The sequence below is a fragment of the Hypomesus nipponensis genome, chromosome 1, assembly GCF_054491055.1.
Source record: "Hypomesus nipponensis isolate SF chromosome 1, ASM5449105v1, whole genome shotgun sequence".
Taxonomy (NCBI): Eukaryota; Metazoa; Chordata; class Actinopteri; order Osmeriformes; family Osmeridae; genus Hypomesus; species Hypomesus nipponensis.
Window position 1 is genome coordinate 4,063,077 of NC_140361.1, and position 24,424 is coordinate 4,087,500.

The 24,424-nt window shown below is 46.4% G+C and overlaps 2 protein-coding genes across 4 annotated transcripts in view; both read left to right on the forward strand.

The window, feature by feature from the left end:
* The first annotated feature begins 875 nt into the window (after positions 1–875).
* Positions 876–15,923, forward strand: gabra6a (gamma-aminobutyric acid type A receptor subunit alpha6a). Of its 2 annotated transcripts, XM_084701283.1 has the most exons (10): positions 876–886; positions 8,161–8,267; positions 8,707–8,774; positions 9,185–9,405; positions 9,630–9,712; positions 10,179–10,322; positions 11,514–11,666; positions 12,001–12,257; positions 13,406–13,659; positions 14,798–15,923. In XM_084701283.1, exons 3-10 carry the CDS (start codon positions 8,772–8,774, stop codon positions 14,805–14,807), a joined length of 1,125 nt encoding a protein of 374 aa, XP_084557409.1. In that variant the 5' UTR covers positions 876–886; positions 8,161–8,267; positions 8,707–8,771; the 3' UTR covers positions 14,808–15,923. The 2 variants fall into 2 exon arrangements, with proteins under 2 accessions (XP_084557409.1, XP_084557489.1); XM_084701363.1 differs by lacking the exon at positions 11,514–11,666.
* Positions 15,924–16,644: 721 nt separating this feature from the next.
* Positions 16,645–24,424, forward strand: part of LOC146302079 (gamma-aminobutyric acid receptor subunit beta-2-like) — a 28,950-nt gene continuing 21,170 nt past the window's right edge. The window contains exons 1-3 of one of the 2 annotated variants that reach the window (XM_084701093.1): positions 16,645–16,733; positions 16,854–16,951; positions 17,471–17,538. In XM_084701093.1, the coding sequence (XP_084557219.1) occupies positions 16,660–16,733; positions 16,854–16,951; positions 17,471–17,538 (240 nt within the window). In that variant the 5' untranslated portion in view covers positions 16,645–16,659. The remainder of the gene's footprint in view (positions 16,734–16,853; positions 16,952–17,470; positions 17,539–24,424) is intronic. The other variant, XM_084701164.1, reaches the window with a different exon arrangement.

The window sequence follows — 24,424 nt, forward strand, 5'->3', positions numbered from 1 at the left end:
ATGTCCTTTTGATTTCTTACAGGGTGAGTCGTTGTTGCCTATAACACGCTAGCATTCTGCTAATGAATGCTGATTGGTTAGTGAAGGACTGATACGACTAGAGCTCTTGCTTGATGGCATCCGAAGCGGAATCAGAATGTCAGAGCATTAGCAACATTAGCAACAACATTAGCGAGCCAAAACTCTTTCTAGCATGTGTATTGACAGGAAGAGCCTAACCTGTCAGCTGTGTTGTCGATGCCCTGAGAGAAAAAAGTAAGTGACCAGAGCTTGCCGTAAAGCAGTAGCTCTGGTCGTACGACGTGTATGAAGTCAATTACATTTTCAAAAGCTTTTTAGAACAGAAAGGTGACTTAAAAAAAATCTAACAGCCAGCAGTGTGTATTTTTGTTGCCTCGTCTTTCGAACGAATGAATGGAGGTCTATGGAGCTATACCCTTCAAAATCCACTTTTCTCAGGATATCATTTTTTGTCTAGTAATTTGAATTCTGAATTTGAAAGGGGAGGCATTCATTAGCATTTCCCGGCATGACCTCACTCTCGGGCTGTGTCTACTACCGCGCACTTGTGCACTTCGAGCACTTCAAGCACTGACTTTCAGTGCTTAGGGGCGCTTCACTCACAAAACCAGCAGAATTCAGTGCACTGAAAGTACCTGGATGGCGCACTGCAAACGGTTAAAAAAAAACAGTTTACAACGATGGACACTACTCGCCCTAAACTTCAAACGTCAACAAACATCTTGGCTACGTAGCGGAAGAGGAGGAGCCCTTTAGGCAGCTTTTTTCACTTGGGGTGGAGAAGCGCGTTCATTTTGGCAGGTTTCGCCATATCTATGGGTTTCGCCAGCAGATTTGCGTCCGTCACTTCCGTCAAGTGTTAAACGTAAGTGTTCCATTTCAGACAGCACTTATCAGCGACGAAGTGCACTGAATATGTAAGTGCACCGTTTTGCAGTGCACTGTATTGCAGTGTACTTCGTAAAGTGCGCGGTAGTAGACACAGCCTCGGTTAGTAAGTAATGGATAATGTATAGAACGCAGGTTATTATCGGGAAAATAAGCCCCGACAGGGCGTATAGCACCCCAACGCGGTGGGGTTCTCTGTTTAGCCCTGAAGGGGCTTATTTTCCCCCGATAATGATAACGGCAGTTTATAAAGATTGTTCTGTTTTCTTTATTTTTACAGTCAACATGATAGCATCTGTAATAACAGGAAGCCACTGGTCTATAAAAATAGTGCAGGAATTAGATTTCCCTTGTAAGGACCGCCCTTGTATTTATAAGGGTGTTACAGTTTGGAAATCAATGTTCCTTCTCATAGTGAAACTAATCCTACGAACTTCTTTTATATTTACTAAAATGTGATCATCTTCAGCACAATTTTACAGTAGTAAAATTGAACACTACAGTTTCCACAAGTACCGTTGTCAGGGTGTGTGGAGGGGTAGGACCTAAACGCAGGAGAGTTGTGAGGCATTGCGTGAACAGAGGATTTATTGTACAAAACAAGAAAACAGCTAGGGTACTCACACGGACAGGTAGTAATGCCAAGACAAAGACTGGACACAAAACACAAAACTAAATACACAGAAACAATCAAGACACAGGTGGACACAATAAAACTAACGAGAACTGAACAAGACAGGTGAAGACAATGAGACAGGGAACACTAGGACAGGGCAAAACCAAAAACAACAGGGGGGCACGGCTGTGGCCGTGACAACCGTCTGTTTGCTTGTAAAACTCTTATCTTTGATGCAGTTAAGAGGACGGCCCCTGCATACCATCATCCCTTCCTTCTATGCAAAGCACGGCAGTGTAGTGTGTCTTAATACACATACTTTTCCTTGGTGTTGACTACAGTACCATAATACTGTTGGAACCATGCTTTTTTGTTCTCCGTTACCAGCCGCACTTACTGTAGGCTATTTCAGAGTGTCATGGGAAATCGATTATGGGGCAGGGTGGCAACCGGTGATGTATACATAAGGTCCGATTTTGAGGCCTAATATGGAGGTGGCCTGCGCAGTAGAATTACACTTTGAACAGGATCAAACCAGTATATGGGGAAATGTCTGATGGGCAAATAATTTGGCAGTCTGACGATGGGAAAGAATGTGTGTGTGTGGAGGATGTGTGTCTGGTTATGAGTAGAACTTGCATAACAGGAGGTTGTTCTATGGAGTCCAGTTAGCCAACAGCTGGAAACGATCAGAAAGCTAGAACTTAAGAGCTCCTGAGAAAGTGAGAAGAAATGGGGGCTAGGATGTGTCAGCGTTAGTGGAGACTGGGGTCTGGGGTGAGACTGAGGTGGAGGAGAGAAACTGGGATATATCGAGTGGGGGTTTCTGGGCTCTTTGGAGGAGAGAAAAGTTGTCAATACTTTAGGTTCTTTAGGTACTTTAGGGTTATGTGAGGCTGTTAGAAACCTTCTAGAACCTAGAAGGTTGTGAAATAGTATCAGGCAGGGCAGGGGATTGTGCCTCATATCTCTCTACATAATGAGATGTCCAAGGAAATGTGAGTGCTTTTTGAACCTTCTGTGTATGTATACTGCATCTGTGTTGCTGAATAAACCACCAAAGCCACCTTGACTTTTGAAAGATATTATGTCTCACTATATTTTTGATAATCCTTCTGGAAGACATTTAGTTCTTCAACAAGAGCGCAGAGTTTTTTGCTGAGTGAACTTCGTGTAGGCCTATGTTGCCCATCTAAACCATAAGCATGCGGGTTGTTGATAGCTGCGGCTCGTAACACATTTAAGGCAGCCTAGCACTGCAGCGGTAGAGGAAGCAGCAGCCTTGGCGCACGAAGACTCATTCGGACAAAGACAACCTAATTCAGATAAAGCTATTACGGTTTTTAAACACTTCTCCTAAAAAGATACCAGAGAGTAAGCAACAGGTTTATAAAGATTGGGGCAAAATAAGTGCCTACGATTTTCTGTTTTCTTTATCATTATTTTTACAGTTGACATGATTGCATTTTCTAATAAAAACAGGAAGCACCTGGTCTAAAAAGATAGTGCAGCAATGGCATTTCCCTTGTAAGTACCACCCTTGTATGTGGAAATGAAATGGTCCTTCTCATAATGAAACTGATCCTACAATTTTTTTTTTACATTTACTCAAATGTGATCATCTTCAGCTTAAGGATAATTTTACAGAAGAAAAATTCAACACTACAGTTTCCACAAGTACCGTTTGTTTGCTTGTGATAGATGGCAGGCTTAACCGTGAATGCCTCACTCATTGTTGTCTCACACAGTTGCTCATAAAACTTATCTTTGCTGCAGTTAAGAGGACGGTCCCTGCATACCATCATCCCTTCCCCCTACGCAAAGCATGGCAGTGTAGTGTGTCTTAATACACATACTTTTCCTTGGTGTTGACTACAGTACCATAATACTGTTGGAACCATGCTTTTTTTTTACGGTGTTACAGTTTTTTACAATCACTTTGACAGTTATTTCAATACCTTTAACAAGTTTCCTAAACTCTTAACACAGTTAGCACAGTATCTGCCTGTGTAGGCTGTACAATTAACACATTTCTTGTTGCTTTGACACAAGTTGCATAGAGTTAACACAAATTTTAAATGCTTTAACTTATTTTACACACAAACTCAACAGCTGTTTATATTGTGAATTGAAACACAAATATATCCCCTGTATTTTATTCCATTGCTACTGAGAAACAGCTGAAGTTATGCAAATACTGTAAATCACAGCTGATTCCTAACTAGGAAACACTCATGTGGTTCTAGGTTCTTTCAATTGCATGACCTTATGGTAAAGACAGTAAACCTCTTTGCGCTGACTCTGTGTGGAAAAATAACAATATAGAGCAACACGAAGAAAGTAAGGATACAGTAATGCCTGCACAAGGGAGAGGAAGACAAGTACCAGGACAAGGGAGAGGAATGGGACAAGGGCAAGGGAGAGGAGTTAGAATGTGTGGTGGCGCTCAGAGAAGGGCCAGAGCTAGGGTAATACTGTAAATGGCAGCTATATTGTATATTTATTGCAGTAATGTCCTGTTGCAAATGAAGACTTTACTGCAGCAATTATGTTTCTGTCTTCTTTTTTTTCAATACAGTTACCATACATTCTATAATGCTACTCTGAGATGGGTCATTCTTTTTTGTTCTGAATTTCTGGCGCAAAAGAAACAAAATGCATGCATTTACTGAACCCAACAAAACATAAATGTAGAGAGGCTTCAAAAGAAACTGCATTGCAAACACAAACTCTATATACTGTGAGACCTGACACATATAAAATAATGCAGTTTCTGTAATTGCATCTGATGTTAGTGTTTTTTATGACATTGTGCTATGAATGATTAAATGTGTGTGTCAGTGTTTTGGTAGACATGGTGTAATGTTTAGTGTATTTTTGTGTTATGACAATTAGTGTTTGAGTTTAGTTTACATTGGGCGACTTTGAGCATGAAATGAACTGTTTTGCCATTTGTGTGTCGTAGGTTTGATGGTGCGTTAAGAGTTTAGGAAACTTATTAGAAGTATTGAAAAAAGTGTCATAGCGATTGTAAAAAAAACTGTAAGAGGATGGCCCCTGCATAACATCATCCATTCCTCCTAGGTAAGGCAAGGCAAGTTTATTTGTTTAGCAAATATGTCAACAATAAGGCAATTCAATGTGTTTCACACTTTAAATTGTTGTTGTTTTCTTAAATAGTTTTTTTCTTGCTCCTGTCCATTTGTAATTACTATAGTTGTTTAGCAGACGCTTTTATCCAAAGCGTATATATTGACTGCAACTGAGCTGCAAGGGACTGTATCGTTGATGTTGTGTGTGTTGTGTGGTGTGTGGTGTGTGGTGTGTCGTTGAAACTATGTGTTTGCTTCTCTGGCTGATGCAAAAGTCAGAGGAAGGGGAGGATCCATTTCCCTGGGGCAAGAAGAGGGCGGCACCTTTAACAGTCAAGAAGCTCTCGCTGATGCTGGGTTGAGAAGGAGGGGGGGGCTCGGTTGAGGATAGCGGGGGGCCAGTGATTGGGACTCAGAGCACCCGCCCCCTACTACCCACCCCACCCCAAAAACCATTAAAAACATCAAAATATAATGCAAAAGAAAACAACAAGATTTAAAAACAATTAAGAACATTCAATTAAATATTAAAAACTGTCAAAAGTAAAGAAATTGAATAGAAGTTGCAGTGCTGTTTAAGAAATAAAATACAGGAGTGAAATGCGGAAATGTATTGATATCCTTGAACCTGGCTCAATTAAAGGCAACAGCAAACAGTAAAGTCTTCAATCTGGATTTAAAAGAGCTTGAGGGTCTCAGCAGACCTGCAGCTTCCAGGGACCTTGTTCCAGATACGTGGAGCAGAAAAACTGAACGCTACTTCTCCATGTTTAGTTTTGACTTGGAACAGTGCCAGATGACCTGAGGGGTCGGGATGGTAGCAGCAGATCACAAATGTATTTAGGCCCTAAACCTTTCAGTGCTTTATGAAGCAGCAGCAGGATTTTAAAGTAAATTATTTGTTGTACAGGAAGCCAATGCAAAGACCTCAGAACTGGAGTGATGTGATCCGCTTTCTTTATGAGGACTCGAGCTGCAGCGTTCTGAATCAGCTGCAGCTTTCTGATTGACTTTTCACAGAGACCTGTGAACACACCGTTACAGTAGTCGAGTCTACTGAAGATACATGCATGGAGAAGTTTCTCCAAATCCCGTTGAGAAATTACATTTACATTTAGACATTTAGCACAGTGGTTCTCAATCCTGGTCCTCAGGACCACCTGCCCTGCATGTTTTAGATGTTTCCCTGTTCCAACACATGAGATTCAAATAAATGGGCCTGATAACATCCCATTCATTTCCATATTGCGTCCAAAAACAGATTACCCAACTGTCAAATAGAACATTACGACCACAAACCACACTGACGCAGAAGCAGTGGCAGTTCTACACGGGGGCCAACAGGGGCCAGTGCCCCTGTAAAAATGTCCCTGGCCCCCCATGTAGCCCCCCCTGAGCTAACTGAATAATACTTTTTTACGTTGTTTTTCTTCTTCTAGTAGTTATCATTGTTGGAAATATTTTAGCAAGTTGTTATACAGGCTGAAAAGAATGCTGCTGTATGTGTGTGTGACATCTTCGCGCTCAGAAAGAGAAACTACTGCACCCAAATGGGGTTTAGCAGAAGTGGAAGTGGTTTTTTAATGTGTCTAGAACTGCCACTGCGCAGAAGACCAACATTCTATGTTTTGCTGTGGTTGGCGCAGTGATAAACAAATGCAACTCTACTGACATTGACAACACCCAAACGATTTACAGTTTTTTAGTCACCAGGACACATTTCCCAATACTTAAGTCACATTTTCAAAACTCTTCACACATTGAGCATAACAGAAGAATGTGTGGGCTAAACTGTGGATCATTTATCATTGTTTTGGCACAAAATGCATTCAATGATTACATCTTTCAAATTATATTAATTATTTTCTCACTTTGACACAACAACTGACAAAACTCTATGTACCTACAGGCCAAATCGCACATGCTTAAATACTGTTTTCAAAACTGTTCAAATAAACTTCAAAACAATAACATAATACAAAACTGAATAAGACAGAAATGTGCTACATTTCTACAGTAATAATAAAAAAATTAAATGCTGTAAAATGATCTCTAAAGGGTTGTGCTAGGTAAGGAAAGGGATGCAGAGAGAAGAAATCAGCCAGCATTTGTATGGGACAATGTGACATTTCACCACTCCAGTGCAGTCACTGAGTGGTTTGCAGCCCACCCCAGAATGGTGTCACTTTTCTTCACACCTTACTCTCCATTCCTCAACCCCATAGAATAATTATTTTCCTCATGGAGGTGGAAGGTTTACTGTATGACCGCCATCCACATGATCAAATGTCCCTCCTGGACGCATGAATGAATGCTGGATACCTGGACATTGCCAGGGATGGATCAGGCATGCCAGAAGATTCTTTCCTAGGTGTATTGCCCTAGATTACATAAAATGTGATGTGGATGAGAACCTGTGGCCAAATGCAGGAGATTACAGGAGCATTCCTATTGCATCTGTATCAGTGGATGGCATGTATACAAATTATTGTATTCTGGAATGAGTGAAAAAAAGAAAGATATACAACGTATTGAAGCATACTGCATCATGTCTGATTCATCCAGTAACATATACTGCAGTGAATTCTAAACAGTTGTTACCTATCTGTTGTTACTGATTTTTCAGTCATTGTTTTGTCTGTGACAAAGTACGTTTGTTGGCTGTCAACCTTTGCTAGCGTTATGGAAGAAGGAGTTGATTGGAGACATGTATGAACTGATTTGGTAGTTTTAGTGCATTTTGAATGTGAAATTAACTGCTGTTCCGAGCTGAAAGTTGGTTGGGAGAACTGTGTAAAGAGTTTAGAAAAAGTGACTTAAATATTGAGAAATGTGTCCAAGCGACTGTAAAAAAAACTGTAAATATCGACTTCCCATTGCCGTGTAGCCTAGTTGATGTCGCCACCTCGCTGCAGTTGGTTGGAACTTGCTATCATCCATCAAAGACAGTTCGTAGACTGATTTGTAGTGGATACACATAGCGTCACCTGGTGGAAGCATACACGATGCACAAGAGTAGATCATTCTGACTTCCAATAATTTGGTTAGAGTAAAATGTTACAAGATAGGCTTTTATCAGTGAATGCGCTGTTTAAAAGAGGAAAATCTGAGAAACACCATAAAAAATTATTCTGCTAGTAACGCTTTTGCGTTTCATTTTTAATGGTTGTCTAAACACAGAGAGGACTTGAGCTAATCCTTTAATTAGATTACTTGCTCATCCGAGTCCCACGCTAAAAAGTCACTCAGTGAAGATTGTTGAAGACAAAGAAAGGTGTTTGTAAGACTAGACAATTGCTGTATTCATTTATTGATTATTAGTTGCTCATAACGTTAATAGAAGCCAACACCTGTTGCTGAGAATGGCTCTTTGGACACTGATCTTTGCAGTTTTGACCTGGTGAGTCAAACAACCGCTCTTTACCGTCCTGTCCTTTACATAGACTGTATATTCTCCTCTACCGTTGTACTCAACCCTCATACGATCGTTTTTTCGCAGTCTTAAAATGTTTTTATTGTTACATATATTTTTATCTTTCACAGCTTAGAAAATGTTTATGGAAACGACAGGATATCTTCTGACAACATCACACGTATTTTGGACCGTCTGTTGGACGGTTATGACAACCGACTGCGGCCTGGGTCTGGAGGTGACGTTTACAAATTACAACTTTATGTGTACAATGTTGCACGAATTTTCATCATGGGCGTATCTAGCCCTATTTTGGGGGGGCTGGAGTCCCCCCCAAAGTTTCATTAGGCCCCAAAATGTTTTTTTATAAAAAATAAAATTCTAGGATTTATCGAGGGGCTTAGCCCCCCCCCAAAGTGGGAACCTAGATTCGCCCCTGATGACCATGTTTAAATAGCCTACATAATTAGACTACATATAAACAAATTTCATTTTATTTAGCGTAGTGATTATCTACTTAGGCCTGTAATGTAGTAGAACTACAGGTATTAACTGGATTTAAACTACTTGTAACCTGGACATCGTGATCAGTTTGGTAGAAAGCGTTGAATGTCATACCTAGCAGTGCCACAAGAGGGTATCATAAATTCCACATATTTTTTGGACATTATGTTCAGGTGCAGTCACTGAGGTGAAAACAGACTTCTTTGTGACCAGTTTTGGACCAGTATCAGATGTTGAAATGGTAAATATTGAAACATATATCCACCTCCTATCACAGAGTAGTTGCATGTGGAGTAGTGTAGCATGTGTATGGTGAAACTCACTCCTCAAGTATCTAAGAGGCTACCCGCGTCAGCGAAGTGCTAGCTTTTTGTTGGCGTAGTTGGTAGTGGTGGCGCTTGGGAAGTCAGAGGTGGTCGGTTCGACTCCCGGTCAGAGTGGACAGTGGCCCACATACCTCTGACAGAACTTGCAATACCACGTCTGTTACAGTAGCTGTCTGTGAAATATGTGCAGTAGGTTGATGTCACTTCCACACATCTTCTCATGGACAGTGGCAAACTGTCCTTCAGTACCTCTTGGGCTCTAGAACTTTCACCAGTTCCAACTCAAAGCTTCTACTGATATTAACAGCAAGTTTGGCATCTCTAGGAGTTTACAATGGACATGTTCTTCCGCCAAATGTGGGTGGATGAGCGACTGCAGTTCGAGGGCCCCATTGAGATCCTGAAGCTCAACAACAAAATGGTGGACAAGATCTGGACCCCAGACACCTTCTTCAGGAACTCTAAGAGGTCCCTGGCCCACAACATGACCACACCCAACAAGCTTTTCCGCATCATGAAGAACGGTACAGTTCTCTATACCATGAGGTACAGTACTACAATACCCAGCATCCCTCTATATAGACTACAAGGTTAAGGGTGCAGATGTTGCCTTCAAACCTGAGTGAGGTAAATGCATAGTAATTCCAGTATGGGCTGCCTCAGTTCAGAAAAAGAGAATGGGATCCTATAGTAGCACTGCTGGTCACAGTCCTATAGGATCTGCACTGTGTTTACAACAGGTGTGTGTGTGTGTGTGTCGTCTCTTTTAGACTCACCATCAGTGCAGACTGCCCCATGAAACTTATGGACTTCCCCATGGACGGCCATGCCTGTCCTCTCCGCTTTGGTAGCTGTGAGTGTGCCTCTTCTGTCTCTGATCTGCAGTACCTGCTTTCCCTTAGGTCCTCTCCCCTGAAGTTAATGTAAGTAAGATTTACTCATTACTAATTCACTACCAGCCTCCCGGTAAATATACAGTCAGTGAGCCAGTGAGCTAGTCAGCCTGTGAGCCAGCCAGTCAGCCAGTCAGTCTGTCAGCCAGCCAGCCAGCCAGCCAGCCAGCCAGCCAGCCAGTGAGCCTGTCAGCCAGTCAGTCAGCCAGTGAGCCAGTCAGCCACCAGTCAGTTAGTCAGTCAGTGAGCCAGTGAGCCAGTCAGCCAGTCAGCCAGTCAGCCAGTCAGCCAGTCAGCCAGCCAGTCAGCCAGTCAGCCAGTCAGTCAGTCAGTGAGCCAGTCAGCCAGTCAGTCAGTGAGCAAGTGTGTCAGGTCTCCTACTGCTTCAAATGTGTCCAGTCTGACCGTTCGTCTCCATGGCCACAGACGCGTACACCAACAGTGAGATCGTGTTCACGTGGAGGAAGGGCCTCATAGCGTCTGTGGACTGTCCTCAGGAGTCCATGAGCTTGTTGCAGTACGATCTGGTGGGACAGACCCTGTCCAGCGAGACCCTCAAGTCCAACACAGGTATCCATACCGTTTGTTTTCTAATGAACGTCTTGTTGTAGTGTACTGCGTTGAACGTGATCCATAACGAGCTACTAAAACTTTTTTTTCTTCCTAGATGGTTCATACATTGACGGCTTTGAAAATGTACACATAGCGGCAAATGACTCAGTCTAGATAGCCTTTTGATTGTACGCTTATTTGAATGAAATATTGTGGTCTGAACTTACAGTTTGAATCTATGAGTTGAAGAGGGGGCAGAGCAAAACAGGCGCATCCCCCAGGTCTGTAAAGGAACACAGTCCATTACCTCCCCACAGTGGCCATGGAGCTACAGCCAGGCTAGCTAAGAGCACAGATTTCCTTGAGCTTAAGTGGTCAAGCCTAATTCTCATGGTCCGCCTTAAAAAAAGAACTGAAGGGCTTAGAGCCTAATAAGCGCACGGGTGAAAGGAGGGAGGTAGGGGGGAGGGAGCGATGGGCTGGAGGTTGTAGGACAGGTGTAGGGGGGAGGAAGGAGTCGGTAGTGGAGAGGGTGAGGGTGGTGGTAAGGGAGGGAAGAGTGAGGAGGGAGGGGAGGGGAAGACAGGAGGAGGAACGCTGGATAGGGGGAGGGAGAGCCACGGTGTTCCCCTGGTGAGAACCCACCAAGAAGAGAGAGGCACTCCCTGCGATGTGGCCCAGTTAGCATACCAGAGAGACACATGTACGCACGCACAGACACACACAGACACACACACACACACTGTTGCAGTGGGCCTGCGACGCTCTCTCCCTCTCTCTCCTCCACTATATCCCTCTTGTTCTGTCCTTTCATCTTCCCCTTTTCCACTCTATCCTCTTTTCCCTATCTCTGCACCCCCCCATAGCTCTCCCCTCTCTCTCTCTCTCTCTCTCTCTCTCTCTCTCTCTCTCTCTCTCTCTCTCTCTCTCTCTCTCTCTCTCTCTCTCTCTCTCTCTTTCTCTCTTTCTCTCTCTCTCTCCCACTCCCCCCCTTTCTCTCCCTCTCTCTCTGATCTGCTGTCTCATGCGAAGAGATACATCTATAGTGCTCTAAGTCAAGGACAAGCAAGGGCGAGCCTTCTGTCTCTACGTCACCCTGCCTTTAATCATGCTCTTTTTTCTTTCATCTCTCTTTCTTTCTTTGCTCTCTGCTCTTCTCGTCTCTGCTCTTCTCGTCTCTCGTCTCATTCCGTCCTGTCTCTGACCCAGGCCACTACTCTGTCCAGGTTGTCCACTTCCTGTTGCAGAGGAAGTTGGGATACTACCTCATCCAGACGTACGTGCCGTTGATAATGGTGGTAGTGCTGTCGCAAGTTTCTTTCTGGATCAACAAGGAGTCTGTCCCAGCACGCACTGTGGCTGGTATGATCCTCCCCCCACCTGCCCACCCTCCCCATCTCCCTGTCCCCCTCTCACTTTGCTCCGACAAGGTCTCCTCTCCCTGAAAGTACACAACAATTTTTTATATATATTTACTAATGGCTGTATACTCTCTCTCCCCTCTCTCTGTACCCTTTCCTTCATTCTCTCTCTCTCTCTCTCTCTCTCTCTCTCTCTCTCTCTCTCTCTCTCTCTCTCTCTCTCTCTCTCTCTCTCTCTCTCTCTCTCTCTCTCTCTCTCTCTCTCTCTCTCTCTCTCTCTCTCTCTCTCTCTCTCTCTCTCTCTCTCTCTCTCTCTCTCTCTCTCTCTCTCCCAGGCATCACCACGGTGCTCACCATGACGACCCTGAGTATCAGCGCCCGCCAGTCCCTCCCCAAAGTGGCCTATGCCACGGCCATGGACTGGTTCATCGCCGTGTGTTTCGCCTTTGTGGCGTCAGCGCTCATTGAGTTTGCGGCGGTCAACTATCAGGCAACGCTGCAGACCATAAAGCTGAAGAAGCAGGCCCGCCAGGAGCAGCTGGAGATGCTGGCGGCCACTGGGAGCGACGAAGAGGAGGATGAGGATGATGTGGTACGGTGGTAGGGAGGAGGGAGGAGGGAGGAGGAGGGAGGAGGAGGGAGGAGGAGTGGAGGGAGGAGGAGGGAGGAGGGAGGAGTGGAGGAGGGAGGAGAGGAGGGAGGAGGGAGAGAGAGAGAGGGAGGGGGAGGGGGAGGGGGAGGGGGGAGGGGGAGGGGGAGGGGGAGGGGGAGGGGGAGGGGGAGGGAGGGCGAGTGAGAGGGGTAGAGGATGGAGAAGGGGCAATAGAGGTAGGAGTGAGTGGGAGAAAGTAGGGAAAGGCTCTAGGGTATGAAGGGAGGTGTGGAGGGGTAAAACAACAGATTCGGTAACAATCTTACAGAAACAAACCAAAATAAACATATTGGCTCATGGAAACAGTTGAATTGAAGATGGGGGCGTGGAATGGCGATTTAAATCCGACTGCCTTCCCTTTTGTATCTGCTTCCACGCTAGTCTACCACACGTGAAACAGCGATGCCTACAGTTGTCATGTTCTTGTCTCTCTTTGTGCTGGGAGCTAGCCAGCTAGCTAGCTATTCGCTTTATGCTAATTCTGTAAGCCTGTGTGTGTGTGTGGGGCCTGGGGGACATGTCTCTCATGCAGGGCTCATGGTTGGGCTGGTTATAAATAGCCTGAGAGTGAGAGCACAGCACCACTATAGCTAGGAGAGCAGAGCACAGTAATCTCCTACCATGTCCTATGGGCATTTGGACACACTACCTACCTGCTGTGGTTTATACAGGCCTGTGGGCACAACCAGACATATACACACTCTTTCGTGCACACACACACACAGACACACACACACACAGAGTGGTCCCATGGGGCCAGAGTTGTCTGCCAGCAGCAAACTCACAACCATGTATTTTTTTTTTTTTACCTGACAGACATCCTCTATGTGCTCTCGCAGTCCATCATGAACTAGTTCACAACCAGATATGTGTAACGAGTGCACAGCATCCATGTAATTTACGTTCAAAACTGGAAACCCAGGTCTTGTCATCAGACTATGACCAACCGCCCCACCCCTCTCCCCATACATTCAAGTATGTGCACAGCATCAGTATCATTTCCATTAGTCAAAAACTCCAGGAAATCCAGGTCTTCTCACCAGTCCAACCCTAACCACCCCGCCCCCCCCCCCCCCCCCCACACACAGACCTCATCGGGGCTACACCCCCCAAGGGATGGTCTGAACAAGAGGAACCACTCGGTGTGTCGCAGTGAGATCAGCTACCGCTCCCCGGTGCCCATCTTCCTGCAGCAGGGTTCGGCCGTGCCCCCCATTCCCCAGCTGGCCGGCACCAGCCCCATAGACCGCTACTCCCGCGTGCTCTTCCCCCTGGCCTTCGGCCTCTTCAACCTGGTCTACTGGATCATCTACCTGGGCAAGGACACCATGGAGAAGCCCAGGTGTGTCATGTGTGTGTGTGTGGGGGGGGGGGGGAGGAAGGGAGTGGGGTGTGTGTGTTTGTATGGGAGGGGGTGGGGTGTTTGTGTGTGTGTGTGTGTGGGGGGGGTGTAGGGTTACCCCATAGCTTTTATCACAATAAATATATTCATTCATTCTGATGCTAACACAAAGCCTGTAATGTTCTATCAGTAGTGTTAGCGGGAAAAAACAACAAGTTGGTTTGAGATTTGTCCTTCTGTGTAAACGTTGACCATTGTCATCCAGCATACGGCTAAGTATCTCACAGGAAGCTGCCTTCCAGACCTGGCTCATTCCAGCGCTCTAATTACCATAGAAGCAGTGGAACAATAACTAGCCACAGATTTAGTCAAAGACTTTTATCTCGGCAGCAAAGACATGAATAATTTGTGATGCTGTAACAGCCCCAGGAGTTGTAGACAGGGGGAGAGAAGCATGTGATGTTTGGTGGTGCTGTTGCTCGCTGTGCTGACGCCAAGCACAGGCCGGCTGCATCACTGCGTTCAGAGGGAACCGTAACTGTTGGCTGTGCCGGGCGCTCAATTAATTTGGTGAAAAAGAGAATTGCCTTCCATCAAAGGAGCTATTCCACAAGGTTTACCTGAGGCCTGCTGAGATGCTAGGAATCGGCTGCCCAGCTTGGCTCTCCACAGGGGAAAGGGCTTCTCTGCTGTTTCAACCTCTCCAGAAGAGACTGTTCACTGTACCCCTAGAATCACTGAATTTCTTATAGATCACAGAGGGTTTGAGGAAATGTATAGGAAGAGAAGGAGAGTACGAAATACTGTAAAAGAGAGAGGAGAGACAGAGTAAGAGAGAGAGGGAGAAGAGAGAGAGACAGAGTAAGAGAGGGAGGGAGAAGAGAAGCTGTGTGTGTGTTACGTAACAGTGAGAGGAGAGCAGATCTTCTCAATGTCTCTCATGTTCCTGTCAGAGTGTTTCTCTGGCTGTTCTGGGTGTTGCACTGGAATAACAGGAGGAACAGCAGGGGGGGTGTCCTGGAAGAGCATCAGCTCTCTGCGCTCTACATGTTCCTCTGTGTGTGTGTGTCTGTGTGTGTGTGTGTGTGGAAGCACTGGTCAGTAGTCATATCCTGACTGTTTGTTTCTGTACTGACAGAGATGACTAAGCAGTATGAGACCGGATCAACATGGCGAAGAGAAGGAAGGAAGGAAGGAAGGAAGGAAGGAAGGATGGATGGAAGGATGGATGGAAGGGAGCCTCTTTGAAAACACCGTCAGCAACCTTCTGCCTTTCATCTGACAGAAGAAATGAATCAAAAACTCGTTTATTCTCCGCTTCCTACATCTGTCCATTTCACACTCGCTGCTCGCTGCCCACCTGTGTTCAGATCAGACACGGTGAGGTGGCTCTTACAGGCACAGCTTTAACCCTGCTGGGTACCCCCCCCCCCCCCCCACACACACACACACACACACACCCTCACAGACACACATACATATACACTCACAAACAGACATGCACACACACACTACTCTATTGGCCCTAAAGACAGGCACACACACACAAACACACCGACCCAAGAAACACATCTAAAAGAAGTGGATGATATAATCTGTGATGGCTGTAACTGGTGATGCAACAGGGAACCAATGCTTTCAGAAGCCTGCCCTCTACAGAAGCTCAGCACCCACTACAACAAGATCAAAGCCAATTTAGAGGGGTCTCTCTCTCTCTACCCCCTTCTTCCCCCTCTCTCTCTACCCCCCTCTTCCTCTCTCTCTCTCTCTCTCTCTCTCTCTCTCTCTCTCTGTCTCTCTCTCTCTACCCCCCTCTTCCTCTCCCTCTCTCTCTCCAACCCCCCCTTCCCCCTCTCTCTTTCTACCCCCCCTCGCCCTCTCTCTCTCTATACCCCTTCCCCCTCTCTCTCTCTACTCCCCCCTCCTTCTCCCTCTCTCTATGCCCCCCTTCCCCTCTCCCCTCTCTCCTTGCAGCCTCAGTAAGGTAGTTAACCTGAGAACCAAAGGCTGTTTCAGGATGTTATTGTGGCTCAGTCTCTGTGGTCTGCTGTGTGTTGTTTTCTGCTGTGATTCATAGGCCATGAAACACTGGGCTTACCCATCCACTCTTTATTATATTGCTTTTAGTTTTCTATTTTTGTATATGCGTATCATAATATTGCGACTGTGTTTGTGCTTCCTGTGTGAAATACATAAGACTACTACTGAGCATTGAATTTAATATCTGGTTGATTGTATTAAAGCCATTCCTCCTAGCTATGTTATTGAACTGTGTAAATGAACTGTGTGCTTATGGATACATGGCACAGTTGAACTTTCTATCCTGCTGTGTGTGTGTGTGTGTGTGTGTGTGTGTGTGTGTGTGTGTGTGTGTGTGTGTGTGTGTGTGTGTGTGTGTGTGTGTGTGTGTGTGTGTGTGTGTGTGTGTGTGTGTGTGTGTGTGTGTGTGTGTGTGTGCCTGCGTGCGTGCGTGTGTGCACGCTTCCACGTGTATATGGACAGTGAGATTCTGTCATTTTATATGCTTCAATTAAAACATTATATGCAGGACTCAAGGTTGGGAACACAAGACTGTCATTGTGTAATATTGTTACTTAAAACAACTCTACTGTGTACTGAACCATGCTGTCATGTACACAGAATTAACTCAATAGTCCAGGACATTACTAAAATAAACTTATTTTGACTTTTAACTTTAGAACATTTTCTTTTTCTTATCCTTTCTAGATAGTTCATTGTAGTCTTCCATTAGCTGTCATTTAACCGCTTGCTACCGTGGTCATAGATGTGTTAATTTTTCTCTTCATGACGCTCATCATCTTGCCCCTTTAATTTCTCTCTCCAAGTGAAACGGCTTCACCACCATCATCCCTCTCCCGCCTTTCATCTGCCGGTAGGATGCACGCATGCGCCTCTCATTGGGTTTTCTGCGCTGTGTGGAGTAAGTTGGATGTTCGTACCTCCTCAGCCGCATCCCGAAACCACATCAAAACTGTTGCGATGGGGAGGATGAGGAAGAACCGCTTTGGAATTTTTACCTTACCGCTATTTCTGACTTTTGTCTGCGTGCAAAGGTAATTCATTCCGTTCACACCTTGCTGCTTTGCATGGCACGTAGAGGCTATCGTGTGCCCGTGCATGTGTGGAACATGTTAACTAATGAGATGTGTTTGCATGCCCCGTCTAACCAACAGCAAGGACGCCAAGGATCCAAGCAACATGCCGCTGGTGAAGGACACGGTGGATCGATTGATGAAAGGATATGACATTCGGTTGAGGCCGGATTTCGGAGGTAAAGAGGAAAAAAACGTGAAGAAACTGAATGGCATGTTTGCATGCGTTTATGACGTGCGTTACATGGTTAATGAACTCCTGGTGAAACGATCCCCCCGGTTAGTATTATCGCACATATCCAGCTGTATGAAACTATAGTAATGGCCCTCAGTGTTTAAACCTGCTGAAACACTTAATAAGCCCATCCTCCCTAGCCTCTCCGAGATTCTCTCTATACCATCTAATTTGATTTCATTGTCTTTACGCAGAGAACATTAGAACTTAATCAGCGATTCAGTCTCTATGCTATACTACTCAGGGTTTTGTGTCACTGATTTTATATATTTTTTTTTACAAGATGATAATTTTCATGGCCATAATGTTAAATTAGGAGTTGTCTTGATCACAAGACTGCAATAGACTATTAACGTCAACATAAGGTAAGATAAATGTTGTATAGCGTTCCCAAATGTTATGACATTTCGTGATGAAACAGTCGTTCTCCCGTAGAGTCGGCTAATGTGTGTCTTTTTCACAGGTGCGCCGGTGGCGGTCGGAATGAACATAGACATCGCAAGCATAGACATGGTGTCAGAAGTCAACATGGTAGGCTATGTTTATCTTTAAATCGGTATCACGCTGTTATGTATGTGTTATTATTCCCAAGGTTACCCAGGTAGCGTACCTATGATTTCTCGTCATGTGTGACTGTTGAAAATAAGAAATAACCTATTGTTGACTATATACCATCAAATTCTGAATTGTTAATAGTCTGACAATATTTTGACAATGCTAGGGATTCTGAGAGGGAATCGCTCTCGCTTGATGTTGGGTAATTTTCACTGCTGAATCCGTTCTCTCTGCGTTTTCGGCCATGGATGATGTTGGCTGCATTTGAATTCAAAACACACGCTCACTGGCGCACTTGTACGCACAGCCCCGCGCGCGCTGCGAGAGGGAGTACCGCTTGTCTGTTCTACGTGTCAAACGGTTTCTCTAGCTACAATTATGTTGACATGACAGCATGCATTCATGGGAAAAAAAACGCAAAAAAATTGCATGTCGATCCCCACCCCCCATTTGCATCATCAATGTGTTTCTCCGTTTTTTGGGGGTGCGAGGTAGGCAAACCCACTTCACTTTGAAGATGAGAAGCGCATCATCGTCTACGTAAATGACCCCCCCCCCCCTCCTTTTGGCAGTTCAGGAGTGATGACGTATATTTTTGGTTAATAGCCTAACACAAGTCTGGACGATAATTACGGCGATAATTTATCCGCTAGTTAAATTCTACCATCATGTGTGTGACTTTGAGTGCAAAGACGGCTTGAAGGGGACGTGGGAAAACTTCCCCCTGTATACCAAGAGCACCCCCTATCGATCTTGCTGGACAGATAACTGAAATCCGGAGAAAATTCATAGCATTGACATTGACATATAACGGTGATTTTTCAGCTGTCTTTATTGATTCGTATTGGTTTATGGTTGTTCAATTACGACCGCAGATGTTCAGTTGTTACGTCAACTCGAAGATAGAGAGCAAGAGGGAGAGAGGGCGGGTTTAGAGACTCATATGGAACATAGAAACCCTTGGAGAATGGGAGAGAGAAAATAGAGACGTTATATAACAGCACATATCAATGGATTGCTATTTAGGGTTGAAAAAATATGTGCGTTTGTCTCACACAATCCCAGCTCTGTTGATGCAGTCATCCATACCCATGCGCATGGATCTGAATGGACTGTATTTCATAAGATTGCAATCCTAGATCTTCATATTAAAAATAGAGGCCTTTTTTTAGTGAATTGGTATTGATCTCTATATTTATATCATATGAATTAATGTATCTTTTCATTCATAATGTTGGCGTTATACTTCATACACACTGTATGTGTGGTTGAGTGGAAGCACAGTTTGCTCTGACCCAGGTTGCCACAGTGAAGGTTTGTGAAGAGGCTCAACTGCGAACACAGGATGGAGATGCCTTGAGGGGCCACAGGGATTTGAAACAGAAACCCCTTTACCAGCCTTCTATCCGTCTTTCCATCCTTCTCCCTGGATTTCCTTCATCCCTCAGTTCCTCTCTCCCCTTCAACCCCCCCCCCTCGCTTTATCCCTCCTTCCCTTCACATTTCATCAATCCCTCCATCCCTCCATCCCTCCATCCCTCAATCTTGCCTTTCCTTCCATATCTCACTCCTCTCTCTCCACAGCCCTCTGTCTCAGTCTCTCCATCCCTCTCTCCTCTCTTCTTAGCGATCTCTAGACCCAGTGACCATGTAATGTACGTCCATTCTCTATGAAGGGTTATCCTTCTCAACTCTTGAGTCCATGCATGCATTCATCTGGAAAAAACACTGCTTCCTTCAGCCCCACGTGTGTGTATCTATGTATGTGTGTGTGTGTGTGGACTAAAACTGTGAGTATCAGTGAATGGGGAGTGACGTCAGTCTGCTCCCTCGAGCTATGAGAACATTCGTCTGGTCATTTCTGAGGTAAAAACGGAGCCTTAGTAAGCGTCTGGTCATGGAGGATGCTTTTAGACGGAGCAGCAAGATTTCCCCCGCTCAGCGGTGGTTCCCTCACCTCAACTGCAACACTGTCACTCCTGAACCCCAACACTGTCACTCCTGAACCCCAACACTGTCTTTCCTGAACCCCAACACTGTCACTCCTGAACCCCAACACTGTCACTCCTGAACCCCAACACTGTCTTTCCTGAACCCCAACACTGTCACTCCTGAACCCCAACACTGTCACTCCTGAACCCCAACACTGTCTTTCCTGAACCCCAACACTGTCTCCCCTGAACCCCAACACTGTCACTCCTGAACCCCAACACTGTCACTCCTGAACCCCAACACTGTCACTCCTGAACCCCAACACTGTCTTTCCTGAACCCCAACACTGTCTCCCCTGAACCCCAACACTGTCCCTCCTGAACCCCAACACTGTCTCTCCTGAACCCCAACACTGTCCCTCCTGAACCCCAACACTGTCTCTCCTGAACCCCAACACTCAAGACTGGCTCTTGCATAACACCTCCAAAGATAACAATCATGTTACTGGGAGCTGCTGTGCTGGTTCTCTGCCACGCCGGGTTTCTGAGAGACGAGAGGCTCTATCTCTCTCCACCTCTCTACCTCTACCTCTACCTCTCTACTGCTACCTCTCTCTACCTCTACCTCTACCTCTACCTCTCTACCTCTACCTCTCTCTACCTCTCTACCTCTACCTCTACCTCTCTCTACCTCTCTCTACCTCTCTACTTCTACCTCTCTACCTCTACTTCTCTCTACCTCTACCTTTCTCTACCTCTACCTCTCTACCTCTACCTCTCTCTACCTCTACCTCTTTCTACCTCTACCTCTCTCTACCTCTACCTCTCTACCTCTCTCTACCTCTACCTCTCTCTACCTCTCTACCTCTACCTCTCTCTACCTCTACCTCTCACTACCTCTACCTCTCTACCTCTCTCTACCTCTAACTCTCCACCTCTACCTCTTTCTCTCTCTACCTCTACCTATGTCTACCTCTACATCTCTCTCCACCTCTCTCCACCTCTCTCTCTCTCTCTCTCTCTCTCTCTCTCTCTCTCTCTCTCTCTCTCTCTCTCTCTCTCTCTCTCTCTCTCTCTCTCTCTGATAGGTTAGTTGCTGGCTGCTGACGAGGTTGCCATTGCAGAGTCAATACTCTGTGTGTGTAGGTGTGTGTGTGTCTTGTGTGTGTTTGGACGTGCTTGGTGACCCGAACTCAGCGCTTTGATCTGCGCTCATCAGGGCAGTCTCTTTTAAGATTAAAGTAATGAGAGAGAGAAGGGAACAGAGGGAGGGGGAACAGAGAGAAAGAGAGAAGAGAGAGGGGACTCTGAGAAGAGATGGGGAGGGGAGAGAGAGATGAGGACTGAAGGCAGAGAGAGGGAGACTGAGAAGAGATGGGGAGGGGAGAGAGAGATGAGGACTGAAGGCAGAGAGAGGGAGACTCTGAGAAGAGATGGGGAGGGGAGAGAGAGATGAGGACTGAAGGGAGAGAGAAGGAGATTCTGAGAAGAGATGGGGAGGGGAGAGAGAGATGAGGACTGAAGGGAGAGAGAAGAAAAAGAGAGGAGGGAGGAAGAGGAAAGAGGAGGGATTGGAAGGGGAGAGATGGAGAGGGGTACGGGAGTTTACCTGGATGAATTTAAATGTGTCCTCTTTTGATCAGTGGATCCCTGCTGTCTCAGTTGAGACAGCGCGCGTGTGTGTGTGTGCGTGTGCATTTGTGTGCGTGTGCATTTGTGTGCGTGTGTGTGTGTGCATGCTTGGCTGAACAGCAGCACCCCCACTGCTTCCTGGAGACCCCCCACAGTTAACCCCTGGTTAACAAGTAGGAATGTTTACATCACTTCCTGTACACCATTTCCTCATCCGAATCGAAGATCATACGAACGAATGGCGGGGTGGTGGGGGTGGTGGGGGTGGAGGGGGTGGTGGGGGTGGAGGGGGTGGTGGGGGTGGGGGTGGAGGGGGTGGAGGGGGTGGTGGGGGTGGAGGGGGTGGGGGTGGAGGAGGTGGAGGGGTGAGCGTGCGCACCCCCCCAGGGCCACAGTGCTGGACCCCAGACAGCTGCATGGCAGCGCTGTAATTAGAGGAGGAACAACCGCTCCTGGTGCGGAAGGAATGTTCAGTTTTACTCAGAACTGATTGAAGAGATAGTAGCTGTTTTTTTTTTACCCTCTGTGGAGTGTGTGTGTGTGTGTGGTGGCGCCGTGTTTGTGAGAACGTACGGATTTGCACGGGTCAGTGTGCACTTTTATGTGTATGTGTGCCTGTGTAAATGTGCGTGTGTGTGTGCTAATGTGTGTGTGTGTTCCAGCATGTGCACTGCATGGATGTTTGAACATGCTGATATTTCTGTGTTTATGAGTGCATAATGATAATCTGTCTGTGCATGCATACACGCACACACGTACACGCACACACACACGTACACACACACACACACACACACACACACAGAAGTGGCCTTCAGGACCACTAAGGTCAGCTCTGTACTTGGGCGATGTTATTTGGTCGGTCAGCCAGCAGCAATGTGGAGCCCCTGTCTATGACATACCAATGGGCTATTTAGAGAGGTAAACTCAGGGAGACAGAAGCCTGTGTGTGTTTGTGTGTGTGTGTGCATACGTGTGTGTGTGTCTGCAGACCTTTGCTGACTCACTTGGGTCAGTGTGGATGTAAATGGAGCACAGATGTGATATCATGAGCCTCCTCGCTTTCTCACGCACGCACGCACACACACACACACACATAAACGTACGCACACTCCTCCTGGGTTTCGATACATGTTACTGGTTTGAATCCCACCTGTGACAGAAACACTGTAACACTCAAGTCACGCAGTAACACATCTGTCAACATCGCTGACCCACAGTGAGCAGGCATGTTGTTGGACACCTCAGAGCTCCGCAAGGTGACGCTGACCTGTGGTGCATGCTTACTCTAACAGCCTCAGCACGTGCTAGGCCTGGGAACAGTCATATACGCATTACACAGGGGATGGGTGAGGGAGGGGAAAGGGGTGAGGGAGGGGAGAGAGGTGAGGGAGAGGAGAGGGGTGAGGGAGAGGAAAGGGTGAGGGAGAGGAAAGGGGTGAGGGAGGGGAAAGGGGTAAGGGAGAGGGGTGAGGGAGGGGAGAGGGGTGAGGGAGAGGAAAGGGGTGAGGGATGGGAGAGGGGTGAGGGGTGAGGGAGGGGAGAGGGGTGAGGGAGGGGAGAGGGGTGAGGGAGAGGAAAGGAGTGAGGGAGGGGAGAGGGGTGAGGGAGAGGAAAGGGGTGAGGGAGGGGAGAGGGGTGAGGGAGGGGAGAAGGGTGAGGGAGAGGAAAGGGGTGAGGGAGGGGAGAGGGGGGAGGGAGAGAAGAGGGGTGAGGGAGGGGAGAGGGGTGAGGGAGAGGAAAGGGGAGAGGGGTGAGGGAGAGGAAAGGGGTGAGGGAGGAAGGGAAGATGGGTGGTTTGTTGTGGGGTCATTTTCTCTTCTTTTTTTTGTGTTCTCCAATAATCACACGACCGACGTTGAGGTGTGTTATTTCCACAGCCAATCGGAGGGCTGCGATATTTCCACAGCCAATCGGAGGCCTGCGATAGCGCCACATTTCTACCAGCCTGCTAATACCCCTCGCTTTAATGGTAATCAGCTGGCCGGGAGTTTGGGGGGGGGGGGGGGGGGGTTTAACTAACTAGCTGCAGGGGGTTGTGGGTAGGGAGGAATTAGCGGGGCGTGAACCCGTTCCTTTCATGGCAGTCATTACCCTGACAAGGCTGGGTTTCTCTTCATGGGCAGAGGGCCTGTGAGTGTGAGAGACAGAGAGACTGAGAGAGAGTGAGAGAGTGAGAGAGAGAGAGAGAGAGAGAGAGAGAGAGAGAGAGAGAGAGGGAGACACAGAGAGAAAGGGAGAGAGAGAGAGAGGGAGACACAGAGAGAAAGGGAGAGAGAGAGAGACAGAGAGAGGGAGAGAGAGAGACAGAGAGAGGGAGAGAGAGAGACAGAGAGAGAGAGGGCCCGGGACGTCAGATAATGGAGCGTGTAGCCCGAGGGGGACGGGGAGAGCTGTACTGACTCTCCCCTCACGATAGGTTGGTGCTAGGATGCACCATTATCTTGTGTCTGTGAATTAGCGACCATTTTGATCTTGTTTATTCAAACCGATTCAGCTCTCTCTGTTTATTTATTTTTTGTCTTTTTAATTTTTTCAAGCTCATAGGAGAGTAGAGAAGAGAGAGACAGAGAGAGAGAGAAAGAGACAGAGAGAGAGACAGACAGAGAGAGAGAAAAAGAAGAAGCTTGTGGTGGTATTTTTACTCGTTGTTGCTATGACAACGCAGCACTTTTTTTTGGGGGGGGGGGCTGAATCGTGTAGTGGCAAAAGCATATCTGGTTTTTCTTTCAGATAATAAAGGTTCTTGGTGGTTTCAAGGTTTTTCTGTCTGTTTTCGAATGGCGGCTCAACATTATTCTTCCTTTGAAGTTTCCTCGATGAAGAATCGTTATCCATAACGTCTTCTCCGTGCCCTTCCTCAAATGTATTCAGACAGAGTTGAATCAATTCCATCAATGGATAGACGTTACTGTCTACTACAGTGCAGTGGAATTTTCGTTGCTACACGTAGTGGATCTAAATGAATTAGCACCGCAGACGCTAGTGAGAGTATTGATCAGAAGCCTGTAGCCTACTACAGTAGCATACATTATTACCTACATACAGGCACCTTGTTGTACAGCACAATACAGTATACTGCAGTACTGGGAGCGATACACAATACAGTAAAATATGTCTGACTCCATAAATGAGTCTGAACTGCATGAAACCACGTTGTACACATGCTGGATCTGGGCTCAGGGCAGAGCCAAGACGAGCGTCTTTAGAACAACCGAGAACCCCCCCCCCCCTCCATTACCCTCCTAATCTTTAATTTGAGGCGTGTACTTAACCAGTCACCGCGAGCGTTGCTGTGA

Excerpts from the sequence above, each read along its gene's own strand:
- gabra6a (XM_084701283.1), top strand. Across the intron at positions 9,406-9,629 it reads ACAGTTCTCTATACCATGAG|ACTCACCATCAGTGCAGACT; the intron begins GTACAGTACTAC and ends CGTCTCTTTTAG. Across the intron at positions 11,667-12,000 it reads CCCAGCACGCACTGTGGCTG|GCATCACCACGGTGCTCACC; the intron begins GTATGATCCTCC and ends TCTCTCTCCCAG.